General features: G+C 45.1%; 1 protein-coding gene across 2 annotated transcripts in view; it reads right to left on the bottom strand.

Annotated features, from left to right (window-relative positions):
* Positions 1-13,502, bottom strand: part of EFHC2 (EF-hand domain containing 2) — a 183,274-nt gene that overhangs the window by 25,711 nt on the left and 144,061 nt on the right. For both annotated transcript variants that reach the window (XM_053891684.1, XM_053891685.1), the window contains 2 exons: positions 5,388-5,585; positions 3,579-3,671 (listed from right to left, as the gene is read on the bottom strand). In XM_053891684.1, coding sequence (XP_053747659.1) covers positions 3,579-3,671; positions 5,388-5,585 — 291 coding nt within the window. The remainder of the gene's footprint in view (positions 1-3,578; positions 3,672-5,387; positions 5,586-13,502) is intronic.

Genomic DNA, 13,502 nt, shown 5'->3' with positions numbered 1-13,502 from the left:
TCATGCCACGGACTGGTGGGGCCTCAGGTGACCGGATGTGAACACGATTTTGAAGTCCCGATCCCAGCTTGAGCTGGGCTAATTCAGGAAAAGCCCTAACTGAATCAGAAGAAAGAAAGAAAAAATAAATGGAAGAGCAGCAGAGGGAACTCTCGATACTAAAACAACGGGGTTAGGAAAAATACGCGAGTAACAATCACTGGGGTGAGAGACAATCAGTCAAATCTGCAGCCATGTTGTTTTCCGGCGCCTGAACTGAGCGCACACAGCCGCAGGTACAACCGCCCTTGGACGGAGCGTGCATTGAACCAGAACAACACGCTCCAGGCCTGCCTCCCACAGGACGTGGCAGACGTCAGAGGGGCTCTGGCGTGGCATGCCACAGGAGGGCTGTGCAGAAAGAGAGTCTGGTCAAGGCTCTGGAAAGCCCTGTGCAGTCTGTGGGGAACAATAAGAATGCAGAATAGAAATGTAAGCTGCAGGCTGATGGGTCCGTTAGGAATTAGGGCCGTCTTTGAAAGGAATCTGCGGAGATGATGCAAAACCCCAAGCATGCGACCCAGATCGTGGCGGGGCATATGGGAGGGAGAGGGGACTGGGAATGAGACATTTTCTAATCTGACTGGTCTGAAGTTTCCCCCGAGTGAAGAGAAGGGTCACCGCACAATCAGAGGCAGAGCTGGACTGAACACAGTCCGCTTAGCAACCCGGAGGGATGACCTCCACAAAGCCGAGCTGGGCTCGGAGGCAGATGTGCGCCGTGCCCGGGACATCTTCGAAGGAAGTGGGGGAACGGTCTTTCTGCCTTTAATGTCAAATCATAAAGGCAGAGACAAAACAGGCTGCAGAGGATGATGATTTGGTGGCCTCAGTGTTAGAGAAGGAACGTCTAGGTCCTCCAGAGGCCAGGCTCCCACATCACCGGACTTTCCAGGACAACTCATCCCCGGGGCCATAAGAGATAATCTAATAAATATCCGCAGCTTCCTGACGGGAAGACAGCTTCATGTGCGAAACGCCTTCAGATCCAACTGTTTGAAAACAAGGCTTCCTCTGTGTAGAGGGACACAAGTTTCCTCCAGTTCACTTCGAAGTCAGAGTGTGTGGTCTGCGGTCCCTGACTTCAACTTCTCGCCTAGTCCCCGATCAATACTTAGTACCAGGTGCTGCGCTGGGTACTTCGTGTATGTTATCTCAAGTCACTCTCAGAACTGCCAGGAAGTAGGTATTATCTCATTGTATTTTTGGTTTTATTTTTTTAGTCAAGAGAGAGAGCAAGCACACAAGCAGGGGAGAAGGGGGGAGGGAGAGAGAGAGAGAATCCCAAGCAGGCTCCACACTGAGTGGAGGGGCTCGATCCCACGGCCCTGGGATCATGGCCTGAGCCCATATCAAGAGCCAGATGCTTAACCAACTTAGTCGCCCAGGCGCCCCAGTATTATCTCATTTTAGAGGTGAGGAATCTGAGGTTCAGGCAGGTCAAAAATCTTGCACAAGATCACATAGCTAGCAAATGCATTCAAAGACTACAAGAGACCAGGCAGGGTGAAACTGTTAAGATCTGACGAACCCGCTGGTTGTTCATAGGTGGCAAATCAAACAGGCTGAAAGCAGGTCTCTGTATCTGAATGGACCGAACGTCAAGTCGCAAATCTTCGTTACAAGGTAAGAGACAAAAAGAGAAACACGGTGTTGTGAGAATCTTCTGGAAGAGTCAGTCACAGCCAGCCAAGTGAATCTAAGATGGCTTCATGGGTGGGGTGCTACCCGAAGTGAGTCTTAGAGAAAGAGCAGGATTTCAGCAGGTAAAGAAAACTGGAAGCTATTTTCTAATGAAGAAAGAGCAAGAGAAAAGGCCAACAAACAAACTAACAGTGGGAAGCAGGAGGTAGGCATGTGAAATGCTAACTAGCCCATGTGGTCTTGGGAATGTGATGACGGAAGAAAGCAGACTCCTAGGCCTATTTCATCTCAGGTCCTTTCCATCAGGATGACCTGCCTTCTCCCTCACACTGATGCTAGCAAATAAAAGCACCCTGGGGCTGATATTCCAGAAAATAACCCCAGGTCAATGTAACACACAGGTACATCCAACTGGATTGGCCCTCTTGAGTCCCCTTCTGATGCTTCAGACCCTAGTTCTTCCACATGGGATTTAGTTTTATCTGTTCCTTTTGTCTCAGATGAGGACTCCCCACTCCAGCCCCCGCCTGAAAACAATGCTCCAACTGACAACCCTAAGCCTCCCAATGCAGAAGGGGGAGAAGGAGTGAAAAGCCAGCGATTTCGGTCTTTCCTTAAAAAGGAAAGAGGGGTTACGGAGAGTTCGTGAGTAGAAAAGCAGTGCTATGACATTTTGGCTCTTAGAGGGTATTAAGCTGCTGCATGTGAAGACAGATTTAAACATTTAGAGACTGGTGGAAGAAAGACCAACGTGGAGGCGCTGTAACAGCCAGGAAGAAACGTGGGTTAGAACAAGAGTGAAGACGGTAGGAATGGAGAGGAAAGAGTGGCTGCAAGGAGTAGGCAGGATGTAGAACTGTCAAGCTCTTCTTCTAGATTATGGGACTTTGGGCGAAACACCTCATCTCCCTAAACCTCAGCATCCTCATGTAAGGTAGGAAGAGAATAGTTCTGACTCATGAAGCTGTGCTCACAAAGCAAATGAAGTAATGTCTTCAGAGCAAGGACAACGATGGCTAGAACACAGTCCAAAATGTCAGAATTACCGAGATGAGCAAGTCGGAGGAGGGGCTGGGATAATGCCAGAGTCTGCGTAGCTGGGAGGGTGGGTGCCAGGAAGTCAAAAGTAGACGTTGAGCAGGAGAGTGAGGTGTTTCAGAAAGCAGTTCATGGTGCTTTCCTTTTGCAACATCATAATCGCCACGGTTTATATCTGGGGCTCTAGTAGGGCAGAGCCCTATGCTAGTAACACTAGGCCCTCTTACCACATGTCTTTAGCCAGTAGGAACTACTGCTTTGAAAAATCTGCCCCGAATTTGAGATCTAATACCCTCATAACCAATGAAGTAGGACGTTTTCATTTTGTCCCAGGAACCTGTGTGTATGTGTATGTGTGTCTTAAATATTATTTTATTTTTGTAAATGCTTTTTATTTATTTTGAGAGAGAGAGAGACAGAGTACTAGCAGGAGAGGGACAGAGAGAGAGACACACACACACACACACACACACACACAGAATCTGAAGAAGGCTCCAGGCTCCGAGCTGTCAGCACAGAGCTCAGAGCCCAACGCGGGGCTCGAACCCGTGAACTGCGAGGTCGTGACCTGAGCCGAAGTCCACGCTCAGCCAACCGGGCCACCCAGGCGCCCCTACGTGTGTCTGTCTTAATGTTAAGAAGATAGACTAGCAATTCAGAACAGGCTGTCCGACGTTCAAAACCATGACCAACTTTGCCTTTCGTAACACTTAAATGGAAATGCGTCGTCAATAACATAACCGGAACGGTCAAGGGGCAATCGAGGATAACGAAAGGTAAATGTACAACCAGGAGGAGCCCCCCGCCCCACAAAAGTGTGCAGGACAAACCCCACGGAGGGAGGAGCTCTCGCTTACCCGGACAGTATGGATCTCAGGAGGTCATCAGTCAGAGGTAACCTGAAGGATTTGCACAGCCTTCTGATGTATTTGGTGGGTAATACTTTCTTCCTGCATTAAAACAGAGTAGGCAGGTGTTTATAGATTTTGTCTCTCTTGAGTAAACAGTTACATGCTATAGGAAAGAAAACACAGATGCCTCCCAAGAATCTGCACACAGAAATGAGTATCGGCGGTGGTAGGGGGATTCACAGTAAGGAAAAACAGTCCTATGGCATTTCACCAACTCTTTCCAGTTCATAAGCCATCAGATTCTGTCCTTACAAAGGCCTGCCCATCACGATTCAGACTCTTGGTTGGTGACAGCACAGCGTATTAGGGCTGCGGCCACGAGTGCTGCTCTAAGTAATTGGTCTGCCTTCTTGACCACTGGTCAAAGGATGGCTCTGATATTTGGAAACATCTCTTAATTTGACAGGCATCTAGAGCCTCCAACACAAGTATTCAATGACTTGAGGGTGTTTTTCTAGTCTTTTCTTGGACCCAAACCTTGCAATTTGGAAGCCCCAGCTGGGGCCTTAACATTCACCTCAGTTTTGTCAGAGGGTTTCTCCAGAGCAGCCCAAGAGTCATTTTCCTCAGCCTGCTGGGGGGCGGGGGGGGGGGCACAGAAGTGCTCGTCCAGTGTTCTCACTCGGCCAATATTCTTCTAGGCACCAAGCAAAATGAGAACCAATAGGAAGGAAAGCGAGTGGCTTTATTCACAGCGAGGTTATAAGATGATGAGAGAGCGTTTATGTCTACAACGGAAGCTTGTCAGATCTGGAAGAGCCTCAGAGCTGTCGGATCAAGCAGGCTCATCGTGCCCAGGAGGTATTCCTTTAGTGAAGGAGGGTCACACTTCTCACCCCGGGGGAGGGGTCCCACCAGGGTGGAAGGCAGGGCCAGGGTCATGCAAAGCTCAGGCCACGCATCCTCCAGAAGGCTCGGCAAAGTGTGAAGGTTCAAGGAAAAATATCATCTTTACAAAAACCCAACGAGGCTGTATTATTCTGGATTAGGAAAAAATACTCATGTTCATCACTAAGATGAACCATTGGACCTTTAAAGATATTTAGGGTACACAGCAGGCCACTTGGATGTAAACTTCAGGTCTGGGGATGGCAGAAGGGGTCGTGGGAGCAAAGAAACGGCAGTGGTGGGTCCTAACAAAATTAGAGGCTAGGGTTAAAACTAAGATTTTCTAACTCCACGTGAGTATTTCCCCCCATGATATCAGGTCTGTGGGTAAGATGGGGCTCTACTTTATAAAAATGACTCGATAAAGCTCAATATAAACATGGCAAATGTATTAGAAATAGACTACGCTGAACTTCATTATTTTCAAGAAGAAATCATTTCAAAGCAACTCTGTAGAACGTTTCCTTGTAAATCCCCTGTTCTCTGTATTATAAAGGTCATTTGTAAGTCCCAGTCATCACTAAAATAATGTAAGAAAAAGACCTCTCTGAATGAAACCTTCTAACATTTGGCTTTACTACGTTTCGGCTGAAAGCTTCCAGAAACCGATTAAAAGGAAATGCAAAGAGGCATCCTGTTTTTTTGAAGATACACAGGCCTTCCGTATTCCATCAGCAAACAGAGGGCACCATCACTATGAAATATGTGTATCAGATGTTCACCAAAAATGATTTACAGGACCTCTGCTATATAGTGGGAGTATAATGGGACATCTCAAAGTTCTTTTTGCCCTTTGGGATAAAACGTAAATCCGTTCACTACTCGGGTCTACAGAAATTTATTAAAATCGAGAAAATAAAGACTTACTTTTCTCGATCTTCATAGACACAAGTAGCAATGAGTCTTTCAAAATTCTCAAAAGTATTTTTCTTGAGTTGTTCGTGGGCCTGTGCCATTAGGATGTTCATATCAGGACACGTGTCCTCGGGCACCCCGTAGTGACGTGCAAGGGTTATAAATTCATGTTCTAGGAGTTTCCCAACGGTTAGAGTCATTATGATGTCTCTGTAAAGAAAATGAGAAAACGCTCATGAAGTTGCATCTAAGAACAATATTTTGCTTTCTCTCAAAAATATCCAAACTCCACCATATAAAATTTTTATCAACTGCACAGAGGACAGGTGACTATTTTTCTTTAATTTAATTTCCATTTCAATTCTGAGCAGCAGGAAGGCACCAGTGCTGGGATGGACGCACTATAGCTTCTAAATGAAATGGCATTTTCCCCAAACTCAAACTCCTGCCAGAGAAGTGCCTGCAACCAGAAAAGTAAATCTCTCAAAGTCCTTGGTTAAACAATAAAGAATAAAAAATAAAAAACAAACAAAAAACACCTGCCACTAAATACAGGATTTCGTTCAATGCCTATTAATCTTACTTTACACAAAATAGTAACAGACTTGGGGTTCTGGTTTCCCAGGCATAAAATTTATAAATCAGTACATTAGAAAGGTCTTTTCGAGTTGGAGAAAGCAATTATAAACATCTCCGAAGAAAAACTCAGACCGACACGCCCTGCCAGTGAGAAAAAAGCGAGAGGAAAAGAGTAAAAAATGAAGAATGATGCAAAGGTACAGCTGTCTTTGGCTTCTGAAGACAATGGCATTGAGATTTTGCGGCAGAGCTAAAACAACAACAACAACAACAAATGACAGCAACAACATATTAACGATGAGGACTCAGAGCCTAACAAACTGGCAGGATTGTCTTCAGTATATTCTCTATATCACAGCTAATAAACCATGCAGCACGTGTAAGAAAGAAGTACATCAAAATAGTTAAAATGCCAACCGTTACAGTGGTTACATGAATAAGCTTCCATTATCTAGAAAATCTACTTACTGCGAATAATTCAGTTCCCAAGAATCCCAAATAAGCAAGGGAATACAAGATTGTATTTGCTCTGCGGCTCACAGACTGGTCTTCCAGAATAACGGCTTTTAGTTCTCTTACGCATTTCTTGGCATTCTCAAGATCATCGAAGATCTCTGGGCCTCTCCTAGTCTCTCAACACCACAGACTGGGAGGGCCGCTTGAACGAACTGAGTAATAATATAACCCTTGCCATCCACTGAGTACTAGCTATGGGCCAGGTCCTGCGTTGCCAGAAACTTCTGGCATGGATCATTTCATCTGGCTCAGAAGATAGGGGCTATTACTATCCCCATTTTACAGAGGAGAACACTGAGGCACCGAATACGTCCCATGTCACGCAAGCCAGAACGAGAACACTTGCAGTCTGGCTCCAAAGCCCACGCCCTTGCATGTTGTTCTATCCCTCTTCTGTTGGGACACAGAAGACAGAATGACTGGATGGAGTTGGGGCTCAGCCAGGGAAAGTTTCCTAAAGGCTGTGGGTATTAAGCTGACCGTTTACAGACCTCTACTCCCTTTACCGTCCATGACCTCTGCTTCGAGGGCTATCACTTGATCAGCATAAATAAGTCAGAGAAAGTAATTTCAGAAACCCGGAGTCACCAACTGTCTCTGACAAAGGGCTAAGTGACCATGGAGAAATCTCTCCGAGGGAAGCCCACAGCTCATTTAGAACACTGGTCACGGAATATTCAGTCATGACACGGGCAGAAAATGGAATGCTATACAACCATAAAAAGCAGGTCGTTGGGGTGCCTGGGTGGCTCAGTCGGTTAAGTGTCCGACTCTCGATTTCCCTCAGGTCATCATCTCACGGTTCATGAGTTCGAGCCCTGCCATCGGGCTGCACGCTGATAGCACGGAGCCTGCTTCGGATTCTTTCTCCCGCTCTCTCTGCCCCTCCCCCACTTGCTCTGTCTCTCTCAAAAATAAACTCAAAAAAATTTTTTTACAGTAGGTTGCTGATTGGCATTTGCTTCTATGAAAGATGTCCATGCTGCATTGATAAATGCACGATCCCAGTGAAAGTGAAGATTCCAGTACCTATAGATTCGCGGGGGAAACAGGTGATGGGGATCAAGGAGCGCACTTGTCGTGACGAACACGGAGTATCGCATCGAAGTGCCAAATCGCTGAACCTGACGTGACACTGTATGTTAACTGGAATTTCAATTAAAACTTAAAAAAATGAAGGGTACAGGCCAAAGCATCTATAATGTTGTCCCTGATCGCTGAGATTTCTTTATATACATTACATATATGTATCTATATATATGTATTTATACATATAATCTATATCTTTATATATATAACTTATGTATATATATACAACATACCTTTATATATAATTTCTGCTTTCTCTGAACTTTTGTAAGTATCAAATATTTCTTTCATCATCATAAAAAAAAAACAAAAAAACACCTGAAAGGTTTTTTTTCCTTTTGGGGGCGGAAACAGCGTGAAGGAGGACAAGTGGCAAACTCCCCAGGACGAGGGAAAAGAACGGGTGCGGCGGTAACCAGAAACTTGCCGCGCACCTTTAACTAAACTTGTTCTAGCACCACCAGGTCATAAAAGTTTATTTTCCTTTTCGTTGGATAAACTGCAGTTGTCCTGGCCTCAACGCAGTTAAAATTTATATCTGCTGGACTTGCGCGTGCTCGGGTTTTAAACAGCTCGGTACCCCGCCGCTCCCCGTGCCTTTAGGTGAGGGTTTCAGACGAGCCGCCCCAGACTTGAAGCCGCCCCCAAGCATGGGGGGACACAGAGGGGTCCCCGGAGTGGAGGCCGGTGTGGCCGGTGTGCCCGTGGGGCAGGTCCCAGGACTGCTGCTCCTTTGCCCGCATTTGCCTTGTGCCCCTTTTCTTTTGGGCTCCCCCCCCACCCGGTCAAACTTGAATTGGCTCCACCAAGAACGAAGGATCTTCTCAAGAGTGGCACCTTCCATCTTTGTATCCTGGTAAAGCACGCGGAACAGAAAACGTACCAGGGGTGCGCATCCCCAACGTTGGGCTGCCGCCGCTTCTGTCTGTCCCCAGGCCTTTTCATCACCTTGAAGAAGCACTCACTCTGCTCCCCCTTCCTTCCTCCCTGCCCTCTTCTGCACCGGGGCAGCCACAAATCTCTTTTCCATCTCTGTAGATTTGCCAATGCTGGATATTTCATAGGAGTGGAATCCCAGAGTCCTGTCCTTTGGTGTCTGGCTTTTCCTGCCTAGCATAATGTTTTCATGTTCACACCTTTTTAGGCCTGAGTAATAGTCCATTGTGTGAACTACCACGTTTTGTTTATCCATTCACGCATCGACAGACATCTGGGTCGTTTCCACCTTTGGGCTACTGTCAATAGTGCTGCTGTGGACACTGGTGTGCCGGTTTTTGTTTGAATGCCTGTTTTGAATTTGGGGGGATACAAATGCAGGAGTAAAACTGCTGGGTCACTTAGGAATTCTATATTTAACCGACTGAGGGAGAGGACCAAACTGTTTTCCGCATATTCTATTTTTTGCTGGCAGGAGCCATGAAAACAGAGGTCCGACTCCCATGAAACACAGCCCTTCCTCACTTAAACCTTCCGAGTGAACCTGAAATGTGATTTGAGAGCAAAGTCTGAACTTGGTGCTTCCTGCTCCTTCATTTAAGGGAAATAAAAGTGCATTTTCAAAAGAAGCTTTCGTTGTATGCATCTGGTGTTCTGTGATGACCATTGCTAATCTTAAAAACTCAACACGGCGGGGCATGTCGGGGGCTCAGTTGGTTAAGCGTTCAACTTCAGCTCAGGTCATGACCTCACGGTTCATGAGTTCGAGCCCCAGGTCCAGCTGGCTGCTTTCAGCTCGGAGCCTGGAGCCTGCTTCAGATACTGTGCCTTTGTCTCTCTGCCCATCCCCTGCTCCCATTCCTGTTCTCCCTCTCTCTCTATCCCTGAAAAATAAACATTAAAAAAAAAAAAACACTCAAAATGTCAACCACCTTTGCCTTTACTCAACATTGTACTGTGTTCCTGGCGTTAATATCGTATACGGATCATCTCAGTATTAGTTAGTTAATCTTATAAGGGATGCTGCCATGATTCTCTCTCAGTTTTTGTAATTAAAGTCATAAGAGTCAAAAAAAGGATGCCAAACTGCTCTAGGGCATTGAAGTAACTATGCGCAATTCTGAAACATGAAATGCTAAGCAGTTTTACAAGACATAATTCCATGAAAGGCGCCCACTCAAGCAACAATGAATCAAAACTCCATTTTAAAGCTCTGAATCTCAGGGCATTTTCTTACACGTTGAATCGGTGAAGCGTAAGCAGTAATTTCCAGGCCAACTAAAAAAATTAGTTTCAACATAAACAAGGGCTCAGGAGTCCAAGCTTTGGGCCCGAAGGCCTAGAAGAAAATCAGGTTGAGCCTAAATTAAACACAGCAGCAATTCTGATGACAATTGGTTGGCACTCTTGATCATTTCCTTCAATTTGATATTCAACGAATAAAATGTTCCACTTTCTCTAATCAGAAGCCAGGCACACCTGCTCACATCCTACACTCCCTCAGGCCTTCTCTTCTACTTGTGGGCCTAAGCTGCCCACGCGGAGCAGAAAACCCTGCCTTCCCATCACTGACACCCCAGTCCGCCATACTGTTGAACTTGTGTGTTTCCAGACAGTGAGTGGAGGGCGGTAAAGACAGCTGGTAGAGTATATGTCAGAGGAAGGAGAGACGGAAAGATGCATCAAAGTGGGGCCAGTACAAACGTGTGACCAAAAAGGATTTTGCTGCCGGCTTAACCATAGCAACCATAGCTCAAGACCATTCATGAAACTCTTCAATGTCACTGGAGAACAAGGTCATTACACATGGCTACGTCGTCTGGGCACCGCCTACCTCCCGGGAGTACATTTACAGACTCCTGGTATAAACGGTGTCCCTTGGAGTTGTACGACATGGTAGTCTTGCCAAAAGCCAAAGAACTCCAGAGAAAAGGGAAACACAAAGTCAACTCCAGAGTAAGAATATCATCTACCCCGGCCTGGGTCACAAGCCTCCCTGCAATCGGGAGACGGGTGTGGTTTAGTGGGAAAAATATGAGCTTCTGAACTACACAGACCTGGATTAAAATTCCAGCCCCGCTAATTCACTGACAACTGGGAACTTTGGTAAATTACTTCTCCGAAGCTCTGTTCCTTATCTGGGAAGCCGGGACGAGCCCGTTTGCTTTGTGGGTCATGTCATGCCTCTGTTCAAAACCCCCTGAGGGCTTGCCATCCCTCCTGACGTAGAACCCAAAAGGCTCATGATGTGATATCTGACGTGATGTCCTCCTTTGTATCTCTTGGGCCTCGTCCCCTCTTTCCTCTGCACCTGCCATACTACACTCCTTGCTTTCCCTCAAACAAGGCAGTTACATACTAGCTTTAGGATCTCTGCACTGGCTGCTACCCCTACCCTAGAATGCTCCTCCCCAAGACAGTTACACAGTTTGGTCCTTCACCTCCCGCAGGGCATCTTCTGGAGTATCATCTTTGTGAGGCCTTCTCTGACCATTCTTTTTAAAAGTGTGACCCCTCTGGGGCACCTGGGTGGCTCAGTCAGTTAAGCATCCCACTCTTGATCTCAGCTCAGGTCAAGATCTTGTGGTTTTGTGAGATCGAGCCCTTGTGTTGAGCTCTGTGCTAACAGCATGGAACCTGCTTGGGATTCTGTCTCCCCCTCTCTCTGCCCCTCCCTCTCTCCTTGTTACTTTCTCTCTCTCTCTCTCTCAAAATAAATAAGTAAACTTAAAAAAAAAGTGTAACCCCTACTCTAAAAGACTGGCATTCCCTGACTCCTCCTCTGATTTCTTCTCCTCCTCTGATTTCTTCTCCTCAGTGGCATTCATCATACACCAGCCTGGTATATCATTTGCTTTCCTATTCTGTATATCGTCTTTAGCCCCCCACTGGAACGTGAGTTCCACAAAGGACAGGGCTATTTGTCTATTTTGTTCACTGCCGAATCCCCAACACTTTAAGTAGATCCTGGCACACAGTAAGTAAGCACTGTATAATAAATAGTTGGCTGAATAAATGAAAACTGAGGGTTACGTTAGCAAGGTATAAAAAGCATTTAGCATAGTGCCGGGACCTATAAATGCTCAATAAACGCTAACGGTTTGTATCACTCTCATCATCCCACAATAGAGATCTCTTCATGTTGTATCAAACTGAAAGAGGGGTGCCTGGATGGCATAGTCGGTCAAGTGCCCGACTCTTGATCTCAGCTCAGGTCTTGATCTCAGGGTCACGAGTTCAAGCCCCATGCCGGGCTGAAGCGTACTTACAAATTTGTTTTAAATAATAAAAAAAAAAAAAATGATTAAACTGAAAGAGTTACTTCTCATAAGCAAGCTTATCTTGGAAAAATGTGAAATGTTTCTGACGATCGAAATCACAGAATTTACCTGCGGAATGTAAAAGGAACGTGGCGCACTTGTTTTAAGTAGTCATATTCGGGATTAAGTCTGAAGTGATGAAGTAATAAACTCCAGGTGCGCCTTTCTTTATATAACAGATATATTTGAGAAGCTGCACAAATGCTTAATCCTCCGAAATCAAATTAGGTGCCCCCTTCCATTCTCTGTTGCATATACGTCTGCTTTATCCTCCTTTTGGTCATTTTTCATTGGCAGTGGCACCTAATACCTCAAGCTTTAAATTCCCCTGATTCATGTGAGGGTCTTCATGACAAGCAAGACTTGGAAATAAGTCTTCTGGAAGCTAAAGAATCTCTTGACAGTGTCATAATTACTGCCAAATACATCTGTGCTGTAAACTGATTTTTTTGAAATGTTTTCTCCAAGAGAAGGACATCTGCACTGAAAATCACTGACCCTGTTTTCTTATTCCAAATGTAAGCAGGCTTCCAGTTTTCTCTCCATTGCGGCTCTAATCTTCGTTTCACATCACATGCTATGGCTTTTCCTGTTTTGACAGGTAGTGGAATGTACATGGTAATTTTGATTTATTTAGTTTGAAATCCAGGATGTCTTGGTGCATTCGACTCTGGGGCTGCTTAAGTGTAGCCAAAAAAAAAAAAAAAAAAAAAAACACCCAAAACACACACACACACACACACACACACACACACACACACACACACACAGATATTCTCATGTAGTTAAGAGCAATTGGTGTATATTATTAACAATATTCCTCAGAGAGGTACGATTTTAGAAACCCTTTAAAACCACTCCTCTAGAATTCTTCTACGATTTGGTACAATTCCATTTAATTAACATTCAAGGGGGCTAGGGCAACAGTGTTTTTGCTTTCTTGTTTTTTAAATTATGTCAAGATTTTTTGGTAGCAGCAAATGAAAGCGTAGATGATGGTGTTTCACTTGCAATGTGGGCAGGGAAGGAAGGAATATTCATTTCATTTACAAGCATACTTGTATGAGCATACTCATTTTCTAGCACCTTCCTTTTGGGTAACACCCATCCTGTGTTCAAGGTTGTCTCCAAGCAAACTTTGCTTGTTTGGCTTTTTGTTTTTAACTCTCCCCGGCTGCCAGAGGGTTTAGAGGCCATGCTGGGCCCTGTGACAGTCAGGGGACCTTACGTGGAGGGACACCCCATAAAAGCCCACAGGTATATACTGAACAAACCATCGGCTAAACAAGACTAGGTCTGTGCCCTCCAGGTGTTTACAATCAATTTAGCAATTCAAGTCTTACTAATATCAAAACGCATCAAGTAAGATATAATCAGTCCTAATTCTTCCTCAACACACACTCTAAAATATAGACTTATTGGCTTCACTCCATTATAAAAGGAACACGTTTCTAAATATAGAGAATTTGGTTAATAATAAAAGCAAGGAAAAAGAAGCCATACACATTCCCACTGCCCAAATATAACCAAGTAATTAAATATTTTAGTATCCTTCTTTGTAGTCTTTTTCTATGCATGGGTATTTAATAGTCTTTTCTTTTTCTTAATAGCTGCGAACGTTATTTTACGGCCTTTTTTTTTTTTTTCATTTAACTAATACGGGTCATGTTACCACATATCCTTCTGG

The sequence above is a fragment of the Panthera pardus genome, unplaced genomic scaffold (genome assembly GCF_024362965.1).
Source record: "Panthera pardus isolate Hobbes unplaced genomic scaffold, ASM2436296v1 HiC_scaffold_27, whole genome shotgun sequence".
NCBI lineage: Eukaryota > Metazoa > Chordata > Mammalia > Carnivora > Felidae > Panthera > Panthera pardus.
The sequence above is the reverse complement of the archived record's forward strand: the minus strand, read 5'-3'. Positions and strand labels throughout refer to the sequence as shown.